At 41.7% G+C, this 24,686-nt stretch overlaps 1 protein-coding gene across 7 annotated transcripts; it reads right to left on the reverse strand.

Moving 5' to 3' along the window:
* Positions 1-32: 32 nt before the first annotated feature.
* On the reverse strand, positions 33-23,956 carry DCP2 (decapping mRNA 2). Of its 7 annotated transcripts, none has more exons than XM_062604217.1 (11): positions 23,680-23,956; positions 15,974-16,125; positions 12,203-12,330; positions 11,692-11,790; positions 10,159-10,311; positions 8,736-8,848; positions 8,519-8,626; positions 5,932-6,055; positions 5,257-5,364; positions 3,475-3,526; positions 33-2,767 (listed from the first exon to the last, which is right to left on the reverse strand). In XM_062604217.1, the coding sequence occupies exons 1-11, from the start codon at positions 23,730-23,732 to the stop codon at positions 2,601-2,603; spliced, it is 1,257 nt and encodes a 418-aa protein (XP_062460201.1). In that variant the 5' UTR covers positions 23,733-23,956; the 3' UTR covers positions 33-2,600. The 7 variants fall into 7 exon arrangements, with proteins under 7 accessions (XP_062460201.1, XP_062460202.1, XP_062460200.1 ...); XM_062604218.1 differs by having other exon boundaries at positions 33-2,764; positions 23,680-23,955; XM_062604216.1 differs by having other exon boundaries at positions 5,257-5,367; positions 23,680-23,954.
* Between the last annotated feature and the right edge of the window lie 730 nt (positions 23,957-24,686).

A 24,686-nucleotide genomic window follows, 5' to 3' on the forward strand; every position in this document is an offset into this window, starting at 1 on the left:
TCAGTTGTTATTTCTTCACTGTTTTCCAGAGGATAATGTAAACTGTACTCCTGAACTCAGAAGTAATTATAAAAGGATGGCGAAATAAAAACAACATGAACAACAGTAAACAATTTAAAAAGTTCACAGTGCAGGGCATAATGAAACCCGTAAGTTAGATCACATGCCACCACACTTGTTTTAAAAATCTTACTGAGAAAGCAGAAAGCAATACTACAACAAGAAAGAGTACCCTTATACAAAAAAAAGTAAAATTTATTGCATATTTATCACATTTATTTGCAACTCACATTAAGGCTAGATTTACTAAAATCATGACATGTATAAATCCCACTTTGGATTGCTTCATGAAGCAACCAATTTCTCTTATACTGAACCAATCTTTCACTAAGAAGAAAAAAATACGACCCAGTGAATATAGAGGGCAGGCAGCATCTCCTATTTATAGGACACACTTGCTTCATTCAACAGATTTTCTTTGTCTGGGACCTGATTTCCCAAACAGTTGACAGAAACTCCAAATTCACTGTTTCATTAGCATCCCCTTTATTTACAGAACACTAGATGAAAAGTAACTAATTTATCTGAAATGTCAACTTATTTATTAAAGATTTCCACAGCCTGATATTTAATCATGCCTTAGGAGAATCCTATTAACTCCACAGGCAGTAGCAGCTTAAGGATATGAATATAAACTTCTGCCTCACCATGAGTAAAGGCACTTTTGCTGGGAAATCAACTACTTGCACTGAAGAAGTAACTAAAAGATTAGTCTTCACCTGAAGCTGAAACCTCTTCCAGCATTATCCCACCTTCTCAATTACTGCCTTATGCCATTTACTGTTTTAAACAGCCTTTGGAATTTATATTTTTTTTTGTTACAAAGTGAGACAAAGCTAGATTGAGCTATTTCACCATTTGGTCTTGAAAGACAAGGCCTTCAGGACTCTTGTCTGCCAGAAGGAGGAAATGCTGCAGTCTGTTTCTCCTGTTGCCTGATACAGAAGTCCAGCATTCCTACCACCAAGATTATTACAGTATTAAGAGTCCCAAACCACCTGGTGCCAGGCAAGTAAATAAACCAGGAGACAGTTCTAAAGCTATTTCTGAGGAAAACCACTAGTTAACAGATTAGGTACGGTAGATGAAGTAGGGTGGTTGAAGGAAGACCAGGATTTTTTTTTTTTTGATGACACAAATTGCATAAAGACACAGTGCATGAGCGATACACTGTGATAAGGGTGTAGTTCATTCAACCTATGAAGTTACTAATTACTCAAGGTTATTTTAGAGAAAAGTCCATTTTTAAATCCAGGACAACATGCTTGCTACCACAAGCTGCAGTGACAGATTATTTCAGTGCATTTCTCTCAACTGCAAAGCACATGTTCAGAACCCCTTAACTTGGATCATGAAGGCGATTTAACCATTTGTCACCGCAATTCTGAGGTGTCATTCTCCTCCCCCCAGTCTTTAATATTTTTAACAAAGAGGGCTTTGTAGCTGAAAATAACTGAGGCTACATCATTCAAATGCTAACTGCCAGTGCAATTCAATACTACTGGATATATACAGAGCATACACTACACAAGAGAACTGACGACAACAGCATAGAATACAATATTGGACACCCTTACAATAGTTACTGCAAGCCTGATTAAGCCATTTAGTGTCACACAATGACTCTATTATCCATGCACCTCCCTTCCTCCTCAGCGAGATGTACAGAGGCTTATTTACATTCAGTATAAACTCTACACAAGTAACCTCTCACAGACAAAGCTTAAGCTTTGCTTTCTTGAAAGTGGCTGCAACTGGGATAACAACATTTCACAACTTCTTACCCAGCTGGGGACAGTGCAGAAGAGTTGAAGCTAGACACTTTGAACAGCTAAGTTCTGCCATTCTTCACTTAAGTAAAGAATATATCTTAAGACAGAGTAGGTAGAAGAAGTCAACATGCTATACATTTGGCTCCAAATACTGATTGCCACCCATCAGAACCTATCCATGTGCAGGAAAGAAGTTACTTTGGGCAAGCAACTGGGACAGAGAAAGGATGACAGGCTGAGGCTAGGTTTGAAATGTGCAACTTGGTTTCAAAATCACTAGGACAAAGGAGTCCTGTGAGAATCAGGTAGTTTCATTGCCACTGCTGTAATATTGCAATGTACTACACAAAATGACTTAATGGGTCCAATAATTTACATCAGAGCAGTTGAAGTTTCGCAAGCTGGTATACTCTTAACAGTTAAAAAAAATTAAAATCAGTGACATTCTACAAAAGACTTGGCAAGTTTAATAACAACAACAAAAAAAAAAAGAATGCCCTTTAATGCACAGCTAGGAACAAGTGAACTGAACACTGGAAAGGTACTTCCGTGGACAAAGGCTATACTGCATTTAAAGTGCAACAGTTGACTATGCCACTCCCATACTACAAAGAGAACAAACCCTTCCAAACCACCAGTCAGTCCCTGCATTGCATTTAAAACCAAACAAAATAAAACAAAAAAAATCCTGAGAAAGAGTAAGGCTGGATAAAAAAAACCCTCAATTGCAACAGGCAAGTCTGATTTTTGTTCTTAGTAAGTGTGCTGTCAGAGGTCAAAACTTTTCATTATGGCATCATGGTCAAACTTGAAACTCAAGAAAGCTCTTGATGAGAAAGCAAATTTGTAATGGCCATTGCATGCCACAGATTGTCTGTCCACTTGTTCTGTCAGTGGATCTTCAATGGAGCAACACATCTCATATGCTGCATCTGCTTAAAGAGAAGATAGCATGAAACAAATATTAAACACATAGTTATCAGTAAAACTATCAGTAACGATACAAAGCCATACCTCAAATGTATACTCAGTACTTATGACAAAATTTGTATGTCTGTTCATAAACAGGAGAAGGTATCTCAACCATATTTATAAGTCATCTAGTGGTTAGAACAAATTTTCCAAGTCACAGCAATCTGGGGACACTTTCAACAGACAGCTTTGCCCACAGGTGTTGATTTTTCCAAGTTATTCCTTAATAAGGAGGACAGAATTATGGCCCCATTTTCTGAGCACTCTCCAGAGTAGTCCAATGCCAACTGCAGCTAGTTACTAGTGGGACAGAAAGCCATGATCCAACACTCAATTACCAGCATTATGTTGAATCAGATGCTATTTTCCTAAAACAGCTTTGAGTTACTTTTCACTCAGCCACCAGATTTATCTGAGTCTTCATAATTTAGGAGAAGACTTGCAAAAGCAACATGAAACAGCATACAAAGTTAACTAAACTTAAACCAAACAACAACCAAAAAAACCCTAAACCAGCCCACAACAACTCACACTGCCTTAAAAATAATACAGCTTTATAACATTTGGCATTTGGTAGGATAGCATACAAGGAAAAACCCACAACCACTATTAGTCAGGTGCCTTCAGCCTGTAATATGTGACAATGGATGAAAATTCACACTGCACTTGCCTGTTTCAAAGTTATCTTGAAGTCTTCTTGGATTAAGCCTTTTTTCACATTTCTGGTTGAAAGAATGACCGTACATTACACACTTCATAAAGAAATGGCATTCTATTTCTTGGGGTATAGCTTAAACATCACCTAAAAGGCATGCTGGTTACCTTTACTTTCATGTATCTCCTGGTGTGTGAATTATGTTACTTATAACTCAGCACGAATTCTGTCATGTCACTTTATCTAGTAAGCATGCTTCAAGTCTGCAAGACTTTCAGAAGCATGCAGCCTTTTAACAGTCAACAAATAATTTATAAAATGCAGACTTTCAGGGAAAATTCTGATTGCTTTCTAAATGTTTTTAAGCTGGAAAGGTCTTGCATATGAAGGTGCGGAATAAAAGTTGCACATGCACAAGACCTTTCTTCAATCGACATGTCCCAGAAAGCAAGGGGAATATATGTGCAAACACACTACTACTGCCAATTAAATTAGCATGCATTACAGACACAAAGTTGGAATTCTCCAGGGAAGAGTTCAGTTTTAGTCCCAGGTATGCTGCTGTAAGTGTACAGAGAAAAGTATGGCACTTTGCACACTGTGTGAATTAAGAGTTCCCTGGCCTCCAAATTGTATTAGAAAATTATCACAGGGACATGAAATACTTAAACTTCAAAAGACTGACAATCATGAAAATGGAAATGAAACACCACAGAAGTATTCAGAAAAGTCTGTAAAGATCCTACAATGTGACTGTGGAGTATTAACAGTTCTACTTGTTTCCCTCAAGAACCTACAGATTCCCCTACCAGTTTTCTCCTATACAGCCAAATTTCTGGGCAGTCAATTCTTTCACATTTTATTCTCAAACCCAAACACAACTAAGCATTTCTTGCTACACTGAGGGGTTTACAGGACAAGAATTTATGGTTTCTGCACTCTTACATGAAAAACAGAGAGAAGGTAATAACCACAAGCCCTAATGGGAAGAATCTAGTTTACAGCCTGTAAACAAGCAAAACTAAAGCCTGGATGAGCCAGCCGAGCTGTATGGAGAACTGAGGCTCACTGCTGCACAAGAGTCAACAAAGTAGAATTGGAGAGCCATAAAGAAGGGTTAGAGAGGGTAGGTATCAGTGTCTGTGTGAAATAGACATTGTATTTTAAAAAAGAGAGATATCTCAGCGAGTCTTCTCCCAGCCAGCAGAACTGCGGGGACAAAGACAATTAGTTACTGCAGGGAAAAGGTAACAAAACAAGAATGTCATACTGGAATATACAAACTGCTGTAGTTCTACTGTATGATTAAAAAATTCTATGAGATTCTGCAGTTCAAGTCAAGTCTGTATCATAACATTTTTGCTAGAAAGAGAAACAATAAGCATGCATTACCACTTTGTATCTAAATGTTGCATAACAAAACTCCGTATTTACAATAATATATCCTACGTGAATAAAAAAAGACATACACTGCACTGACTTCTTACGACACACCACAGCAGGCTGTTACCTGACAAGAATCTGGAAAGCTTATGGTCTACTAAAACAGCTGGCAAATTTTTAACTGCTGTAACAAGTCTTTACTTCCAAAATGTGAACTCTGAAGTTTATACTATGCTTGTCTAGAGATGTATATGCATACAATGTAAGAAATATCATATTTCTAAACACATACCAAATATTCTGATCAAATATACTTGTGATAGATATGTGCTCTTTTTCAGCAGGACACTGGCCTAAACATTTGTTAAGCATTACTGGAACCTGTTAATGAGACACCCACCGCACGTTTCTTACCAAGGTATGATTTGGCTTAACTGGTTGGCTATGGACTCCATTTGTTCGCTTCTTTTGGTTGGGAATGTCTTGATACTGCTTTCTGCCATTGCTCCTCAAGCACTGACTCTGCTATTAAGTCCAAAATGTAATAAAGAGTTGAGTTTAAATGGCAGCATTGAACATCACTGCACTAACACTTACCAGTAAAATCTGTCCTCCAAATAACCTCAAAACATGTAAAAGGCATCTTTTGTAGACAAGCTGGAACACACTGGAATTAACTGAACATGCACTCAAGTTACAAAGCGTCACCAGCTGCTACTCAGTCTCTCTTACACTATTACAGACACTGCATTACACAACAAATTCGGCTCAGTGAGTTCCCATACACTGATACATACACAGTAGTGGTACCCAAAATATTTCAAAAGGGTACGTGGAGGACACCAAAATGGTGAGTAGTAATTACTATCTATACCTGAAACAACACAACAACCACCTGATACCCACCACCTCTAATGTCAGATAAATCTCAGAATCCCTAAAATTTTTCTCCCCCACCCCCCTCTTTTTTTTTTTTTGCATGCTATGGTGACAAAACTCAGTATTCTCAAGCCAGAGAATAATACTTCTGAACAAAGACATCTGTTTTAAATTGTCCAGATACATACGTTTGCTAATGAGACAGCTTACCTTTATTTTCAAAACTTCAGCCATCTCAGTATGATTATATGGCTTCTGTGGCTGTTTTGGCTTCACACACTGCTCTCCTGAAAAGCCATCTGTAAACATCTGCTGATTGCAGCGAAGTTTGGATCTGGTACAGGAAAAGAGAGTGTCGTGGTTTAAGCCCAGTTGGTAACTCAACACCAGGCAGCCGCTTGCTCACCTCCCTTTACTCCCTCCTCTGGGCAGGATGGGGAGGAGAATCAGAAGAACGTAAACCCCACAGGTTGAGATCAGAACAGTCCAGTAACTAAAGTATAATATAAAACAACTACTACTGCCGCTAATAATGATAAGGGAAATAGCAAGGGGAGGGAATATAAAACTAAAAAGGGAAGGGAAGAAAAATAACAATAAACACTAGTGATGCACAATACAATTGCTCACCATCAACTGATAACCCAGCCCAACCTGAGCAGCAAGCAGCCCCTTACAGGTAACTCTCCCCAGTTTATATACTGAGCATGACATGCTGTGGTATGGAATACCCCTTTGGCTAGTTTGGGTCAGGGGTTCTGTCTCTGCTCCCTCTCAACTTCTTGTGCCCCCCCCCCCCCCCCCCCGGCAGAGCATGAGAGACTGAAAAGTCCTTGATCAGGGTAGGTGCTATTCAGCAGCAACTAAACCATCAGTGTGTTATCAGCATTGTTCTCAGACTAAAGCCAAAACACAGCACTGAACCAGCTACTAAGAAGGAGGAAAATAACTGTTACAGCTGAAACTGGGACAGAGTATATAACACAACTTCAAACCTATTGGCAGCAGAAAAAATAGTATGAAAGAATTTTCTGCTTTTTGAGACCAACCTGGAAGACAAGCTTAAGTAACCTAGAAGTGGAAACTGTAATAATGCTCACTGCTTTCATGCAGCTTTGTTTTGCCTGCTGGTAGGAAACCTATGTTCTGCACTAACAGCAGATTAGGTTCATGTTAGCATTTGTCCTGTTGTTGTCAGTGTTTGTCTAATTACTGCAGCGTAGCATTCTCTTCGGTCCTACAGGTTTTAAAGTTTGCTCTACCACCTTTCACTCAGCTGAATCAAAAGGCAGCAGCATCTGTTCCCCTACCAACTCCCACAGGATTTTAGCTGGCTAGGTACCTCTGATGGTACTTGAAAGACCTACTTTTAAATATTCTATTTTTCCTCTGTGGAAGTGCAAAAAATCACTGAACTTGACACACTGGAAGTTACCTATGTGTTCTAGCTTCTGGTTTTTGAATTCCCATATATGTGACTCTAGAATCAGTTTTGACATGTGAATTTACCAAAAAGGTGGTATCATGACATTAATTAGCTTCTCATCCTATTTACAGTCCTATGAGATATGCCTGTAATTTTACTTTGCTTTACTAACACATTCTATTACTGTATATATGGTTTGTGTGGCAAGGTTTTGCTAGTGGGGGTACTGCAGGGGTGGCTTCTGTGAGAACATGCCCTAAGCTTCCCCCCATGTCCAATAGAGCCAGTGCCAGCCAGAAGTAAGATGGATCTGCTACTGGCCAAGAATGAGGCCGTCAGTGATAGCTGTGGCACCTTTGAGATAATTCATTTGAGAAGGAAAAAAAAGATACTGTGCAAGAGCAACTACAGCTGGAGAGAGGACTGGTAACATGAGAGAGAAGCAGCCCTGCAGACACCAAGGTCAGTAAAGAAGCTGGGGGAGGAGGCTCCAGGCACCAAAGCAGAGATTCTCCTGTAACCTGTGGTACAGACCATGGTGGGGCAGATTGTGCCCCTGCAGCCCATGGAGGACCCCATGCTGGAGCAGGCAGATGACCAAAGGAGGCTGTGATCCCATGGGAAGCCTACAATGGAGCAGGATCCTGGTAGGAACCGTGGCCCCATGAAGAATGGAGCCTGCGCTAGAGCAGGTTTGCTGCAGGACTTGTGACCCTGCAGGGACCCACGCTGGAGCAGCCTGTTCCTGAACAGCTGCACCCCATGGAAAGGACCCACGCTGAAGCAGTCTGTGGAGAGCTACAGCCTGTGGGAAGGATTCTGGAAAAGTCTGTGGAGGACTGTCTCCTCTGGGAGGGACTCCATGCTGGAGCAGGGGAAGAGAGTGAGGAGACCTACCCCTGAGAAGGAAGGAACAGCAGAGACAATGTGATGAACTGACTGCAAGTCCCATTCCCTGTTCCTCTGCACCACTGGGTGAGAAGGAGTTAGAGAAATAGGGAGTAAAGTTAAGCATAGGAAGAAGGGAAGGGTGGGGGGAAGGTGTTCTTAAGATTGGGTTTGAGTTTTCATACGATTTGATTGGTAATAAATTAAACTATTTCCCCAAGATGAGTCTTTCTTTGCCCATGACAGCAACTGATGAGTGATCTCTCCCTGTCCTTATCTCGACCCACAAGCCTTTTGTGATATTTGTTCTCCCCTGTCCAGCTGAGGGGAATGACAGAGCAGCTTTGGTAGGCACCTGGTGTATAGCCAGGGTCAACCCATGACATACTGAAACACAAATACTCTGAGAAAAAGGACAAGCAACTTGTATGAACAATATTTTATATAAAGTATATAGAGTTATTAAACTGACCTGGTTCTTACCTAGCTTTTTCCAAGTTGGGCCTGGAGAGTGTGCTCCCTGTAGATGAAAATCCATTGTCACTATCTGAGGAATCTCCATTCCTTCGGGAAATCCATTCCCTCAGTGGTCTGTGAGCAAGGAGAAGTGCGGCAAGACCTACTTACTACAAAACAAATCTAAAGAAATTAAAGTTGTCTGAAAGGCACTGGCCCAGCCTTTGCCTCATTTCAAACATACCTGATGAAGGGAATTGCCATAAAAAATTTGTTAGGTGCTAAACCCAGCTTGGACTTTGGGGTCATGTCATTTCTGTGGCATGGTAATTTGTCAATGGAAAACCACTCAATATTCTAGAAGAACAAGAAGTAACATGAAAATACCCACTACTGTAGTCTTACAGAATGTTACAAATATGTATCAACCAATTACTTCTATTAATTAAAAAACTGTAGTGGAAGACTTTAATTAAGGGACCACATCAGGGTTTTTCACAAAAGGTTAATTAACAATGGAGTCATTCTCCTGACCTCTAATACAGAGTAACAGATGGTACAGCATATACTCATTGCAAGATACAGCACTTAAAATATTAAAGGTGTTACCCAGCAACTAAATTTAGAATGAGGGTTTCAAACACCAACCAAATCACTGGACACTTAATGCCATAAATAAAGGTAGAGGCTTTCAATAACTTCTAAAGCCATTACAATTTTTGCTGGTCTTATTTAAAATGCCACCAAAACCAGACCGCCTACACCTGTTCAAAAATTATGAGAAAGAAGGGGAATAAGTTTGCAGAGTAAGTTTCAGGTTTTGTTTTAAAAGAGAAAAACATGGGTAAAAGACAGGATTTTCATTACAATTTCTACATTATTTTACCTATAAAGGCTATATACTTAGCAGAATGGGGAACAATATCAGGTATTCTGAATATACAGTATAAAAGAACTTACATGAGCTTTTCTGTTACAGAACCTAGCCCCAAAACCCCAAGTCCAGATAAAATGCGTAATATGTAAAGAAGTTACAAGCTGAACTGGTTTTCAATATAGTTCTATAGGGGAACACAAAAATGGCATGCCCATTTGTATTAGATCAGGTGAAGACAGCACTTCAGCAGGGACACAAAAATCTGTCACTGCAAGAACTCTTCATCATCCCACACAGATGGTCACTGTTACACAAAGTGGGATGCTTTTAAAAAAAAAAAAAATTAAAAAACCACAAAGTTCATCATCTTTTAATTTGCATCTTGGAAACAGGTCTCTAATGCAACAAATTAAGACAATCCTGTCTAGTCAACTACAAGTACCTTTTCCTATTTAGGAAGGCAGATGCCCTAGAAAGGCAGATGCCCAGTTCAGTAGCACCATCTGCATGAAAATACGGGGAAGTTTTAAACTGAATTTCAATACAAGAAAGATAAGCAAAATTCAAAATTATGGATATCAGAAACAAAGTTTCCAACAGGTCTACTACTCTAGTCTTTGCTTCTTTCACAAGAAATTGACAATACCCTACAATGCAAAGATACCATTTCTACCTTGTATTAGAGGTATTCATCTGGCTTGGAAGTTCCATTATTTTACAGACCATTATGTTTAAAAATCAAGCTCTGTAACACCAAGTTTCTACAGATTAAAATGAGATTAACACATACCCGAATTTCCCTTCTAGTTTTGGGGTTGAATTTTGTGTTCTTGGGAACTCCTGGAATGATGTACAGGCGGGCTAACTGATCATTAATTCGCAGCTCAATGTATTCTTCTTTGCAGATATAATCTTTTATGTCAAACCCAGTTTCTTCAAACACCTGAGAAACATGTAGATGATTCTATGAAATCAGTGTGCATATTCAGACTCATTCTTTCAGAACCTACCACCACAAGAGAAGGAATGACTATTTTCAGATCTATCCATGAAAGCAGGCCACTGGTGGGGAAAACAAGCCTTTACACACAGATATACTCTCAATAATTGAAAAAGAATCTAAGATTCTATGTTCTTTACATTTCTTTAAAGCAGACAGACCTGTTATAAAAGTTAAAACTACTCTATTACACCTTCATGTAGTAATTAATTAATATGGATGGGGAGCCTCTAGCTGCTCCTCCATGCTGCCGGATGCTTGGAAATCTTATTCACAATAAAAACTATTTGGGGAGTAAAAACATCTTCAAATTCTAGACAGGTTTTACTGGCACATCAATTTTTCATCATCAATTTTTAGTGTCCTACACTCAGACATCAGTAACTGCTAACATGAAAACGTATTTCATGTGTGTTCATTACATAATAATGCAATGTTAAGATATAATGCCTTATTTTGCTCTTCAAAGTCCATATTAAATATGTGAGTGGTATAGAAAGCACCAACAGGGAATCATAAATATGGGGTTTTTTCATTCATGCACTTTGATGGGTATATTTAAAATAAAAATCTATGATTTCTCAGATACTGGTTCAGTCCAACCATGAAGAAAACTAATGCATCTTACTACTTTTATCTTAATATTCCCTCTCAAAAATTCTGGATACATTAGGTTACATGAACACTGAGTTTATACCAGAAATATTCTTTTACAGGCTATTTTTAATATGTAGCTTCACTATCTATCCAGATCTCCAGTGGCCATAAATCCCACAGATTATTTTTCAGGTTTTATTTTCCATATACACTGATCCTTGTTTCTACGTCACTGACAAATAGGAAACTAAAGTTCTTCACAATTCTTGCTTAATCTGTTACAACTTCCAACTCAACTCTTTAGCCTCTTTACATAGCCCAGTGTACATAAACAAAATTCCTGTTCTACCTTTTTACAGTCATGGTGGCCCTTAAAATTAATATTCCAAAATCCACAAAGTACATAAGATTTCCAAAGCACCAAAAAATAATACTTAAAAGTACATAGTTCAGCAAAGAACTTTAAAAATAGTACTCACTTAACAAGTTAGTGCAAAACAAAAACACTGACAGTGATTTAAAATTATATAACCATATACCCTTGATTATCACTCTAGAACTCAGAAAAGCACTAAAAGCTCTAGTGTAAGACTTCTGCAAGAATACACACTATTTACATGAGTTGATTAAAGAGGTATCTAAGTAAAATGGCTTTTCATCCAATACACTGTTGCTCTCAGCAAAATTTTCTTTAGATTAAATTTATGCGGATAAAAAACAGCTTACCTCTCTAGCAGCACAATCCTGAGGAGCCTCTTCTTTATTTACTTTCCCTTTTGGAAATCCCCAACCAGACTTTGCTAAATAGCCCTGAACCAAAAGAACCTGCAAAATGCAAGGGAATGCAACTGTCAAACACCTACTATACTATAACCAATTTCTGTTAGATCTCTTCACCAAAATGATACTTTAGCCTGGAGGAAGGAAACTGTGTTCTAGCAAGAACTGTAACTTTCTTTTCTAGGGTCATGCAACTCCGAATAAAAATGAAACAAAACTTTTATTTTTAAATAAATAATAAGAAAAAAAGTGGAAAGTGAAAACCAAGTGAAAGTGTGTTTATTGTCTCCCATATATTTCTGTACACACTCAACAGTGTCAAGTAACTGTCAGGTCTTTGTGAAGCTGAAGCACTTATTTTTAACTCCAGATGAAAAAATGTAAGCAACAATAAGATTACTTCTGCCAGCATATGCCATCCTTCCCTCCAGCCCTTTACAGCTATTTCTGTACTCACACTTTCAAGCGTTTCATCGAGGATAATTGCACCATAGGTTGGTACTCCCATTTTGTATTCTTTCCATTCGTCTAAAACCTTTTGTACGTCTTCACCTTGAGGCAGTAAAAAAGGGCAGTGATTGAAGAGTACAGCAGCATGTTAAGGAAAATGAACTTAAGCATCCAGTCTCAAATCACATGCAGACATACAAGAGATACTGATTCAACATTTGCAATAACAGCACTCCCTCCCCTGATTGTTCACAAGATACATTTTCTTGGAAGTAAAAAATATTATGAATAACCCATTACCAACTCTAAAGGTCAGAAAGCATCAAGCAATTTGGTAATTCTAATATAAAACAATTAAAGAAGAAAATAAAAAAGATGGAGCAAGACTTGTTTGAAGGAATGCCTCCCCTAATTTTGAAGGAATAGTATCCATGTGAGAGTTATTTTGAACTTCTTCATTTTAAAGACAAAATACAGTTTCATCTCATGTTTGAAGCAGAGGTAAATTTTTCCCATAATCTCTTGTTATACTACAGAACAGAATCTGTATTTATGTATTTACTATGTAAAAACATTATTTTAAAGGTAACAACTTACAGAGATTTGAATTCTAATACACTTCACCAAAACTCACTGTGCAGAGAAAGCATGAACAACTTTTGTAACTCAACCCTGAAAGCAAATTTACAAGCCCTTAGTAAAAGTATAATATTGTATGCTACATATAAAACTATTATTACCAAATAAAAATATTCCATAGCAGAGTACTTAAAAATACAATACTGCAGCAGAAATATTTCTGGCAAATGTGAGCTGGAGGAACTCACCAAGCCACTCTCCATCATGCATTAGCAGTTCTGGTCTGGTGGGCAGGTACCAGAGGATTGGAGGCTGGCCAGTGTGGTGCCTCTCTACAAAAAGGGCAGGAAGGAGGATCCCAGAAACTACAGACCTGTCAGCCTGACCTCAGTGCCGGGGAACGTCATGGTGCAGACGATTCCAAGTGAGACCATAAAGCACATGTGGGAAAACGAAGGGATCAGGCCTAGTCATCATGGGCTCATGAAAGGCAGGTCCTGCTTTACCAACCTGATATCCTTCTATGACAAGGTGACCCGCCTGGTTGATGAGGGAAAGGCTGTGGAAATTAGTAAAGCATTTGCCATTTTGTCCCACAGCATTCTCCTGGAGAAACTGGCTGCCCATGGCCTGGAGAGGTAGATTCTTCACCATGTAAAAAACTGGCCGATGGCTGAGAAGTGGTGAATGATGTCACACCTAGTTGGTGACCAGTCACTAGCAGTATCCCCCACGGCTTAGTATTGAGACCAGTGTTAATATCTTTATCGACAACCTAGATGAGAGGATTAAGTGCACCCTCAGTTTGGAGGCAACACCAAGCTTAGTGGGAGTGTAGATCTGCAGGAGGATAAGAAGGCTCTGCAGAGGAATCTAGACGGGCTGGATCAATGGCTGTGGCCATTGATATGGGGCTCAACAAGACAAAGCGCCAGGTCTTGCATTTGGGCCACAACAACCCCATGCACTGCTACAGGCTTGGCGAAGCGGCTGGGAAGCTGCTCAGTAACTAAGGACCTAGGGGTGATGACTGACACCACTGAACATGAGCCAGCTTGTGCCCAGTGTCCTGGTTTCAGCTGGGACAGTTATTTTTCTTCCCAGTAGCTGGCACAGTGCTATGTTTTGGCTTCAGTCTGAGAACAATGTTGATAAGACACCAACGCTTTAGTCGTTGCTCAGTAGCACTTACTCTGATCAAGGACTTTTCAGTCTCTCATGCTCTGCCAGTGGGGAGGGGAACAAGAAGCCACAAGGGAGCAGAGCCAGGACCCCTGACACAAACTAGCCAAAGAGGTATTCCATGCCACATCACATCATGCCCAGTATATAAAGTGGGGGGAAGTCACCTGGAAGGGACAGATCGTTGCTCACATCAGGCTGGTCAGTGGTCTGTCAGGGGGTGCAGACAATTGTATTGTGCATCATTGCTATTTTCTGAGCTTTCTTTTCTCTTTTTCTGTTGTTCCCTACTGTTATCAGTAGTGTTACTATTGGTATTATTTCTATTAGCACTATATTTTACTTTATTTCAATTATTAACCTGCACTTACCTCAACCCACAGGTTTTAAATTCTTCCAGTTCTCCTCCCCCTCCCACAGAGGGTGCAGGGGGACAGGGGTGGGAATGAGCAAGTGGCTGTACAGGACTTAGCTGCCATCTGGGTTTAAACCACAAAACCCAGGTAGCCAAGGTCAGTGTAATCCTGGCCGGTATCAGAAATAGCATGGCCACCAGGACCAGGGCAGTGACCTGTACTGGGCACTGGGGAGGCTGCAGCTTGAATTCTGTGTTCAGTTCTGGGCCCTCAATACAAGAGAGGCATTGAGGTGCTAGAGCAGGTCCAGAGAAGGGTAACAAGTTGGTGAAGGACCTGGAGCACAATGAGGAATGGCTGAGGGAACTGGTTGTGTTTAGTCTGGAGAAGAGGAGGCTCAGGGGGGACGTGAAAGGAGGATGGAGTGAGGAGGTGGCTGGTTTCTTCTCCCAAGTACGAGGCAATGGGACAAGAGGAAATGGCCTTAAGCTGCACCAGGGGAAGTTTAGCATGGATAGCAGGACAAATTTATTCGCCAAAAGGGTGATCAGGCATTGGAACAGGCTGTCCAGGGCAGCAGTGGAACCACTGTCCCTGGAAGTGTTCAAAAACCATGCAGACGAGGCCCTTAGTGACACCGTTTAGTGGTGGACTTGGGAGTGCTGGGGTAATGGTTGGACTTGATCTTAAAAGGTCTTTACCAACCAAGCTGATTCTGTGAAATGAACAAATAGCATCAATTACATTGTATGTTTCCTTCCCTGCTTACAATTACCAGAATAATTCTTTCAGTCTGAAAATATATTTATAATTAAAACCGTACCTAAAATAATAACTACAACATATTGAGTAACAAAAAAGCATATTTTTACATTTATTGTTAAAATACATACTGTAGTTTTTCAAAAAGTAAATATTAGTTTTCAAACAGATTTTGTGTAGTGAAACCACAGATAATAATATTGTGAAGTATTTTGTGCAATGAAACCACAAACAACACTACCATGAAAGTTAGAAGCAAAACTCCAATTTCACATAAAGAACATACGGGAAAAGTTTAAAACTCAAACACTTGCTGGAGGAAAGCCAGAAGTTTCTCCTCCAGCAAGGATTATATAGTGCACATTCCAGTGGCCCTTGTAAGCAATTAAAAAAGCAGAAGCCAAACATATGAATTCAGAATAAATGCATCCTCTCCCCTATCAACAGAATTGTTTCTGTTTTTTGCTTTGTAGGAACAAGCACCAGCACTTCCAACAAATACATACCACTGGGGGAACACATACCACCCTCAGCTATATTAGCATTAATGTCACCATTTACTTAGAAGGGGATTAAATTAAGGAGCCAGAACACCATGAAGAGCTCCAACAGCTCATCTCTGAAACCCACCTCATCTGCCACAATGCAAACATGAAGAAAAATCAAAGATCAGAAATTGCCTATTTCCCATAGTTCTTTAGCAGTCTGAGAAACATCTCTTTTGTGGATGCCACAAAATTTTGGAAGCAATTTACAGGTAAAAGTCACACAGGTAGCAATACTAACTTATAATCACTAACACAAACTGACATTTTCCTGCTGCGAGTATATTTCATTAACAATATTCAGTTTGCAGTTTAGCCACCAAGACGGAAAACAATCACAGTAAAAAAGGATATCAGCTTTAGCGAAGTCTCTTATCCCACACTGAGGTAATCCTGGTGTGTTTTGCATATAGAAATCCAAGTAAAACCAATGGGCAAGTTCAATCTGAAAACAGACTCTGATTGCATTATCTCTCTCTTCACTTGGAATGTGCAAAATAAATCGGCTACAAGGAAAGAAAGAAGAGTAAGACTAGCCAAATCTATCAACTTAAATAGATCTAACAACAAAAATACATGCAACAGTGTAATTCCTGATCCATTAGAACAGAGCAACAGACCACCAGATCTTCCTGGCAGTCTAGACAGCAAAAGGTTTCCACATCAAAGGAAAATACAACATTTTAAATCAAGACAGAGAATGGATCATGATATTCTCTCACAAAAGTCAAATACAATAACTTCTGTAAATTACCTAAGGGAGGGTAAGGACATCTTACATACACAGCTGTATTACAAGAATGAAAGCATTTCTAAATGTCCAGTAAATGTTCTGTAAACTGATAAGAGATATCAACACATTTTTGTCTGAGCACAAGCTGAACAGGGTATTTTCACTTAAAACCACAGTAAACTATTGAGGTAGATTTTAAAATTCAATACAATCCTATTAAAACACAGACAATTGGTTTATTTTTCAAGTCTACTCTATGCTTTAGTTCAGACATTGGCAAAAACATATAGAGTTCCAGGGATATAAGTGTAAGCAGCACTGTGTGACAGCTTTTTTAAGCAGAAGAAGCTTTATTTATTTATAAGATCAACAGAATTTTCTTTTTAGAAATTTAAGATAATCTACCCCATTGAACTTAAACCATCTGACATAGATCTTTTACATTCAGCTCCTGAGTACCAACAGCTAAATTCTGGTTCTGGCATAATATCATTGACAGAACCAGAAATATTTAGAAGACATCTTTACTTAAAATTTGACAAGTATAATTACAGGATGTCAAAAGTGGTTGCCTTTCCAGCCACTCTGTCCAAGGACTGCTTCCTGCTTGGCCACTGGAGCCCAACAAAGGGTCCTTGCCCAGGCTGAGGGACACGGCTGCAGCTTTCCCTTTGGCAGGCTGAAACAGCAGCAAAGCCCAGCATATAATTCCAGGGACACACACACAGGAGACTATCACAGCTGTCTCATCAGTGCTGCATTCAATAGAACCTGCATAGACGGCTCACATGAAACAACCACAGAGACACAGCACGTGTCCTGCTCTTCTAGCAGAAGGTTGCTAGTGCAGGCAGACGTTTGCTAGTACACACTTGACACTCTCCAGGTTCATAAATACACATACATTCATGGAGGGGGTGACCACAGCTCCCTCTTTCCACCTAGTACTCCTGCCCAGATCCCAAGACCTCATACCCATCACACAGGTCCCTGTGCTGCCAGCTGGTCCAGCCTGAAGTTTGCCTGTGAACACATGTGCACAACAGATTTGGGAAATATAAGACATTGACCCCCACCAGGCACATGCGCTGTGACCCAGGGTCCTGCTACAGCCACCAGTGCTCTGCCCCTCACTCACAGTTCCCCCACAGTAACTGGTTCTCAGGACACTCACTGTGCCAGAAGCTGGAAGCCAAGATACCCACCCATATGGGTAACCGGCACTGAGACATCCCCCTCACTCCACTAGCTGACACCCTATCCCCTCACAATTGCTCTCATCACTAGCTGGCACTTCATCCCTGAATCCCGTGCAGCACACATGTACATGCGGTGGAGAGTGAGAGTACACAGAGAGACAACTAAAAAAAGATTTAATAAGATGTAAGACAAGACAGACCAAGGTTATCAGGGAAAAGGCTCAGCAAGACAAGTATACTGACCAGCCCAGTTTTACACACAACTGGCTCTTCTTGCACCCTTTTCTGCCTACCCCCGTTTTACCCCCTCTCCCCTTCCCCTGCTGCACCTCTTCCAGCCCACGGTGTGGGATAATCACCTCCAACCCCCACCTCCGTTTACAGTCTTATCACATGCAAAGACCAGGCTGAAGTGTCTGTGGTTTCTGGATAGCCTATCAATTAGTGTGGCTGGCAAGTTTAGTTCTTGTCAGTCTCCACTTCTGCTTTCTTAGGTCTGTCTCTATGTATTTTGGGTTCAAATTTCCTCATTTTTCCCTTCATTTACCAGAAGCAGGTACCCAAATAAACTTGCTGGAATATTCCCACCCCTCCCCCCATTAATCAGTGCCACCTTTGGTTCTCATCACTGCCTCCCTTATTCCTCCCTCAGGATTGTGCCCCTGTATGCCTTGTTTATGGTTTCCTACCTTTCTTATTCCATTTTCCTTGAAAAGAGTCCTTAACCAGATAGCCTTAAAGGACGCCCTTACATAAATACACACGCCCTTACATAAATAACCTTATTAATTTCAACAACAATATTCTGACCTTGTCCTCACCAACAGGGAGGGGCTGGTGGGGAATGTGAAGTTCAAGGGCAGTCTTGTCTGTTATGACCATGAAATGGTGAAATTTGAGATCCTTAGGGCAGTGAGGAGGGTGTGCAGCAAACTCACTGCCCTGAACTTCAGGAGAGCAGACCTTAACATGGGGCTCTGAGCAACATGGTCTAGCGAGAGGCATACCTGCCCGTGGCAGGGATGTTGAAACTAGGTGATCTTTAAGGTCCCTTCCAACCTAACCCATTCCATGATTTTTGCACTCACTAATTTTTAATTGGCACTGCCACCCCACAACTGTTCCTTTATTTTTGAACGCTCAATTACTGCTGAAAACAACCCTTATCTATAAAGCTGCTGTAAAGGTAAAAAAGAATAGCTCTATTTTATAACTAGTTGATGGTGTTTTATTGCCCAGCACTGTAGCTGAACACAAATCTGAAGATACAAGATGCAGTAGTACTAAAGAGGAATAAGCATCATTATGCTTAGAACAAGTAACATGAGCAAAGCCAATGAGAACACTACTTATTAGTCACAAAGTTAACTCCTAAGTTACTTAGAGTGATGGAAGTCCTAAAACCAGGTACCCCTACGGTTGCGCTAGGTGCACGGCCTCACGTGCTGCCAGCAGGGGGCTTCAGGGTGGCCTTCGTTGAGAAGAGGCAGAAGCTGCCTGGGGCTGGACACGGCGGGCTCCAGCAGACCCACCGCAGGGCACAGCCGAAGCCAGCAGCCACAACGTTGGTGCCTCTAGAGAAGTGTATTTAAGAAAGGCCAAGAACGCCAGACAAGCAGAGGAAGAGAGAAAAGTAATGTAAAACGGTATCACAAACACCAAGGTCAGAAGCATCTGGGGTTTTTTTTGCCTTTGTTTATACAAATCCATTTTAAACTGGCAACAACATAAATTAATTTTTAAAGTTTAGTCTGTTTTACCCATGACAGAAACTGGTATGCAATCTTCCCTGAGGCGCAAGCTTTTCCATCTTGTTGAAAATGGGGAGTGAGTGGCTGGGCAAGCACCTGGCCGCAGGTCAAGGTTAACCCACCACAGTCCTGAACTCAAAAGATAGGGTAACAGCACTTGGTTACAGGAGAGAGCACTAAGCAGCCCCAAAACGTACATCAAGATTTTTTATCTCCACTTTACTTATGCAGTATAGGACAACTCAGTAGCACAAGACAGCATGACAAAAAAATGATATGTATACCTGTGACCTGTTATTTAACAGAATGGGTCAGAGTGGTCCTACCACTGAAGCTTAAACACACAATAACTTGCCAGAACTAGAACAAAGTGTATCCTGGTACTGTGTAACTATAAGCCAGCCTAGGAACTCAGCAAATGTTTTAAGACATTATATACCCAGCTTTAGCTTTCAACTTGTTTTCACAGGCTGGCAACTCTACTCTCTGAATAAGAATGCATGTGTAACATTTTACTCTGAATACAAATTTTAAGTGCAGAACTCTCTTAATTTTAGTTTACCGGCAAGAAAAAACTGTGACAGCTCGGGGGGGGAAGGGGGGGGGAGTGCATCAGACTAGTGGTTTTAATCATATTTTTGTTATCCTTCAGAGAATAGTTTTGCAGTGAAAGCATTTAACAATAACCACCACCACCATTATCACCTATACTCAGTTCTCACAGAGATCTCAATAGGTGAATATAAAAGCCTTCTTGTTATTTTATACCATTGGGAAAAGCTGTGGGTTTGGGTTTTTTTTGTTTGGGGTTGGGGGGTTGTAGGAGGTTGTTCGGGCTTTTTAAGAGCCATCTTATACTGATTCTTTAGTACAGTTTTCAGTGCTTTAAAATTTCAGTATTTGATTATATGGTAAAGGTTACGCAGCAGTTCTTCATGGGGGTTTTTTAACCTAGCAGGCTCAACAAAAACAAACAAACAAAAGAACCACCACACCCACAGACCCCCCAAGACACACAAAATTAAGATACCATCTAAGGCACCTCTGTATGCCTTGGGAGCTGCCAACAGCCATGAGAATTAACTGTAGGCATTAAAACAGCTGTAGCTGCCCCAGACAGTGGAATTCTTATTTCGACTAATTGGCTGAATTAGTTGGAACAGCTGCAAGTGATCCAAGCAGCTAAACATGAGCCTCTTTGACTAGCCTATCTAGCCTGTGTGAGGAATCTGAAGTGCTTCAGCTCAAAATAAAACCCGAACACATTTTAATTCAGCAACATATTATCAGTTGCTGAACTATACTGCGCAGACCTGTCACTATAGGGAAGATAAATTCCACCCTTAGTGAATGAATGTGCACAAACCAGGAGTACTGCGATCAAGAGCAAATAATGATAGAACAAAGCGGAAAGGCTTTAAGCTGAAAGAGGTGAAATTTAGATGAGATCTTAGGAAGAAGCTGTTTCCTGTAAGGGTGGTGAGACACTGTGAACAAGTTGCCCAAGGAAGGTGTGCCTGCCCTATCCCCAGCAAGGTTCAAGGCCAGACTGGATGGAGCTTGGAGCAACCTGGTCTAGTGGAAGGTGTCCCTGCTTGTGGCAGGGGGTTGGAACTGGATGTGCTTTAAGGTCCCTTCCAACTCAAATCATTCTATGACTCTATGATCTTGATGGTCCTTCTGTCATAAGGAAATGTATCAAGCAGGTAAATGTATCAAATGTAAAGTGTACCAAGCAGGTGAAATGCCAGATACAGTAAGAAGTAATGCTGACTGCACCTCCTGCATACATGAACTTCTGAAGAGTTTTCTTCAGAGATTCTAGGCCTTTTGCTTCAGGACAAAGGAAAGTATTCCAGTTCAAAGACAAAGTGTAGAAGTCTGACAGATGTTCTAGCACTCTCAAGATACAAATAAAACCAACAGTTCTGTTTTGTGGACATCTAAGCCTTAATTTAGCTTTTTGCTTTTCAATTACACCACCAAAAAAAAAAAAATGCAAATACTCACTAAAAAAATAAAATCTCAGAAGTACTGGGCAAGCCTGATTTGAAAGCAGATTGCTTTTACTGTTTAGCTTAGTAAGAGTAATGTGAACAATTGCCATCTCCTAACAATGCACTAAGTTATTTAAATTTGCAGCTTACACTGCTACAGTTCATATAAAAAGATACTGGACAACTTGTATGGGTCCTGTAACTTTCCAAACTTGTTATACTGAAATTATAATTATTTTCGTACTTAAGTTTAACCTGCTGGCAGAATTTGAAAAAAAAGAGAGAGAAATACTAAGTATATGTTGTCCTAGCAAATATTCTGAATCTTCTCAATAACTGAGCATGAAAAATTGCTTGCCTCTTACAAAATTTCCACTAATACCATAGATTGAAGAATGTGGGAAGAGACAGATACTTTAATAACATGTTTATAGCATGAAGCACAGCACCACTGATCTTTCACTTGTTTACTGTTTTATCCTCTCCCTTGAGCCAAGACCTATCAGGCCCTTTCACTCCCCCACTACATACCAGAATCCCTTCTCTCTTTTCCACAAGAAAAGCTGGTGAGTCTGCTCCTCCTTTTAGTTGTTTTGTCCATGTCCAAGCAAGGCAACATATCTGAGGCAGGGCTGATCTCTTAGTACTGACGAAAGTCAGTGTGGTAAACTAGGAAAAGATTAAGAGCAAGACAGATAGCAACTACAGGCCCCTGATCTACCTTCCTAAGTTGGGGGTAAGGCTTGGGGTTGAGAGGAGGGGCTGTTTGTGGGTTTGTTTTTTTTTGTTCTGAGTTTTAATTAAAACCACCCCACACAACTACATTCATACAAGTTGTAAGACAAAACACCATTTCAAAGGTAGAAGATGACAGCAGCTCAGGGGAACACACACAGTAGGACAGGGACTGACCCTATAACAACGTAAGATCTGATTACTCATGTGCCTATCAGCCACCCCCTAGGAGAGACATTGACAGGCTATTTCAGTTTTGTAAGCATTGTGATTCCCCAAGGATCTTCTGAAATAGTCTTAAACCCCGATTTCTGTGTGAGCAGTGACCTAAACGACAAGTCCCATCTCTCTGTAGAGAGTCCAAAAGAGACAAGATGGAAACATGAGCACAACAGAGACCAGACTTAGAGAACTGAAAATTCATTTGCGTATTGCAAAGTCCAACTGTTGCATTAGATAAGCAACAAAACACTACTGAGCAAAGCAGTTCTAGCTTCCTCTGGTATTCTCACTTCTAAGCATTTTCACTCTTTTGAAAACAGTAATTCCATTAAATAGACTATCCATCTCTAATAACGTTTCCCTCTTGTATGCAAACACTTCAGAAGGGCTTCTTTCCAGGTGCAAAGACAGCAGGAAAATTTCATGCTAAATATCACATCAAGTTCTAGGGGTGAGAGGTGAATTTAAAGGTCCAAACGGCTGCACTGTAGATGATCAGAGACTGAGATCTTCAAGGGGAAAAGTGCAGCCCTCAACCCCAAGAAAACTGAACCTATGTTTTAAGAAAATTTAAATGTGCAGCCTTTAGGATAAGAAAAGCTAACCATTTCAACCTGAAACGACCAACAAGCAAGACAGGTCAGTTTCAGACTGAAGGATATTCCTTTGGCTCTTACTTTTCTGTCTCACTGCAACATTCTCTTCTATCAGAGATAAATCAGCAAAGGGGACTTCCCGCCACCGCTTCTAAATGAAGCCCCACTTCTGAATGGTAGAGTACCGTATCAAGCCATCACTACACACATCACATCAATCTTACACTTCTAACTCTTCTCTCACTGGCCCAAGCACCACCGACACAGTTCTACCTTCTTCGGTCCAGCAGCAGGGGCTTCCCAACACCGTAAGAAACACCCCACGCACCATGTCCGTGCCTGGCTTCTCCCTTGCCACCGGGCTAGCCCTACACCGGGTTCTGTCTACGGTGCCAGCGGCCAGAGGAAGCGGTCGGTCCCAGCCGGAGCTGCTTCGCCCGGGAGGGCGGCGCCCTAAGATACGAAACCTTGACGGGGGCGGGTGCTGCCCCACACAGCACGGGGTGGAAAGGGGAGCGGCACCGAGCCCCTTCCTTCCGCTTCCCGGCCGAGGCGGTACTGCCGAGGGCACCCCTTTCCCGGGGCTACCCCATTCCCCAGTCCAAGCCACCCCACTCCTCCCAGAGCCCCACCACTCCACCTAGCACTTCAAGCAGTCCCGAGCGGGCCCGGCCCCATGGACAGGGGAGGGGGCCAGGAAGAGAGGGAAGACGCTCAGCCCGCCCCCCCGCAATAGACTGCCCGCGGCACCACAGGACAGCTGGCGCCAGGGGGCCGGGGCTGCCGGGTGTGAGGCAGGCCCGAGAGCGCCCCCGCTCCGCAGCTACCTGCACAGGTCGTCCAGGACGCTGCTAGGGATCTCGGCCCGTTTGGTCTCCATGGGGAAACGCGGCTCATCCCGCTGAGGCGAAGCCCTAGCCACGGTAGCGCGCCGGGGAGGCGGGAGATCGGTGTCTCCCTCTGCCAATCGCCTCCAGCTAGCGACTCCGAGGCCCCCCCCCCCCCGTGGTGGCGAGGCGAGCCAATCAGCTGCAGACTTACTGCGGGAACGGTGCTCTCAATATCGGCGGGAGGCAGCCAATGGTCGCTGCGGGGGGGAGGAAGTCGCCCGCCTACGGGGCGGGGCGCGTCACGCACGTCACATCACATCACATCACATCACATCACATCACATCACATCACATCACATCACACACGTAATGGCAGTAGCAGCGTCCTTTAGCGCGGTCGCTGGCTCCCCGCTGGTTGGTGGCAGGCCTCACCCTCCAGCGGCGGCAGACGGAAGAGTAGGTGCTGAGGCAGGGCACGCTACACAGCGGAAGGCCGCGCCTGCGCATCACAAAGCCCACGCTTCTCGGCACCGCGCAGGCGCAGCCCGTCCCGCGGTGCTTGTGTTCCGCGGAGACCCGCAGTTGAGAGAAGGTCAACTGTTTCCACTGCAGAGCTCATTCTGTTCCAACTCCCTGCGACGGGCACCCTTTTCTAGAATAGTTTTATATCTTATTTGCTCTCCTCAGTCTTTCAACCTTACAGGTATGACAGGAAAAAAGAAAACCAGAATTTTAGAGGGACCTTACTGATGAGAGAAAGAGAAACCAAGACCAGAGTAAACTCCCACAGGGCTTCTTGCACTCCTGCAAAACATCCAAGTCCACAGATCCCTTTTCAGTTTGACAATTGCACATGTAGAATCTAACAGGCCCTGTAATTTCTCTATATTCCAGCATAAGCAAAATAAGTCACTGCTTTCTGCATCCTATGGTGTTGCTTACCTTATGTCACTTTTATGCACACCAGAATAGCAAATTTTTCTTGTAGGAATGGGGCAATGCTA

The sequence above is a fragment of the Pezoporus occidentalis genome, unplaced genomic scaffold (genome assembly GCF_034315485.1).
Source record: "Pezoporus occidentalis ecotype Australia unplaced genomic scaffold, CSIRO_AGI_Poc_V1 ctg84, whole genome shotgun sequence".
Classification (NCBI taxonomy): Eukaryota; Metazoa; Chordata; class Aves; order Psittaciformes; family Psittacidae; genus Pezoporus; species Pezoporus occidentalis.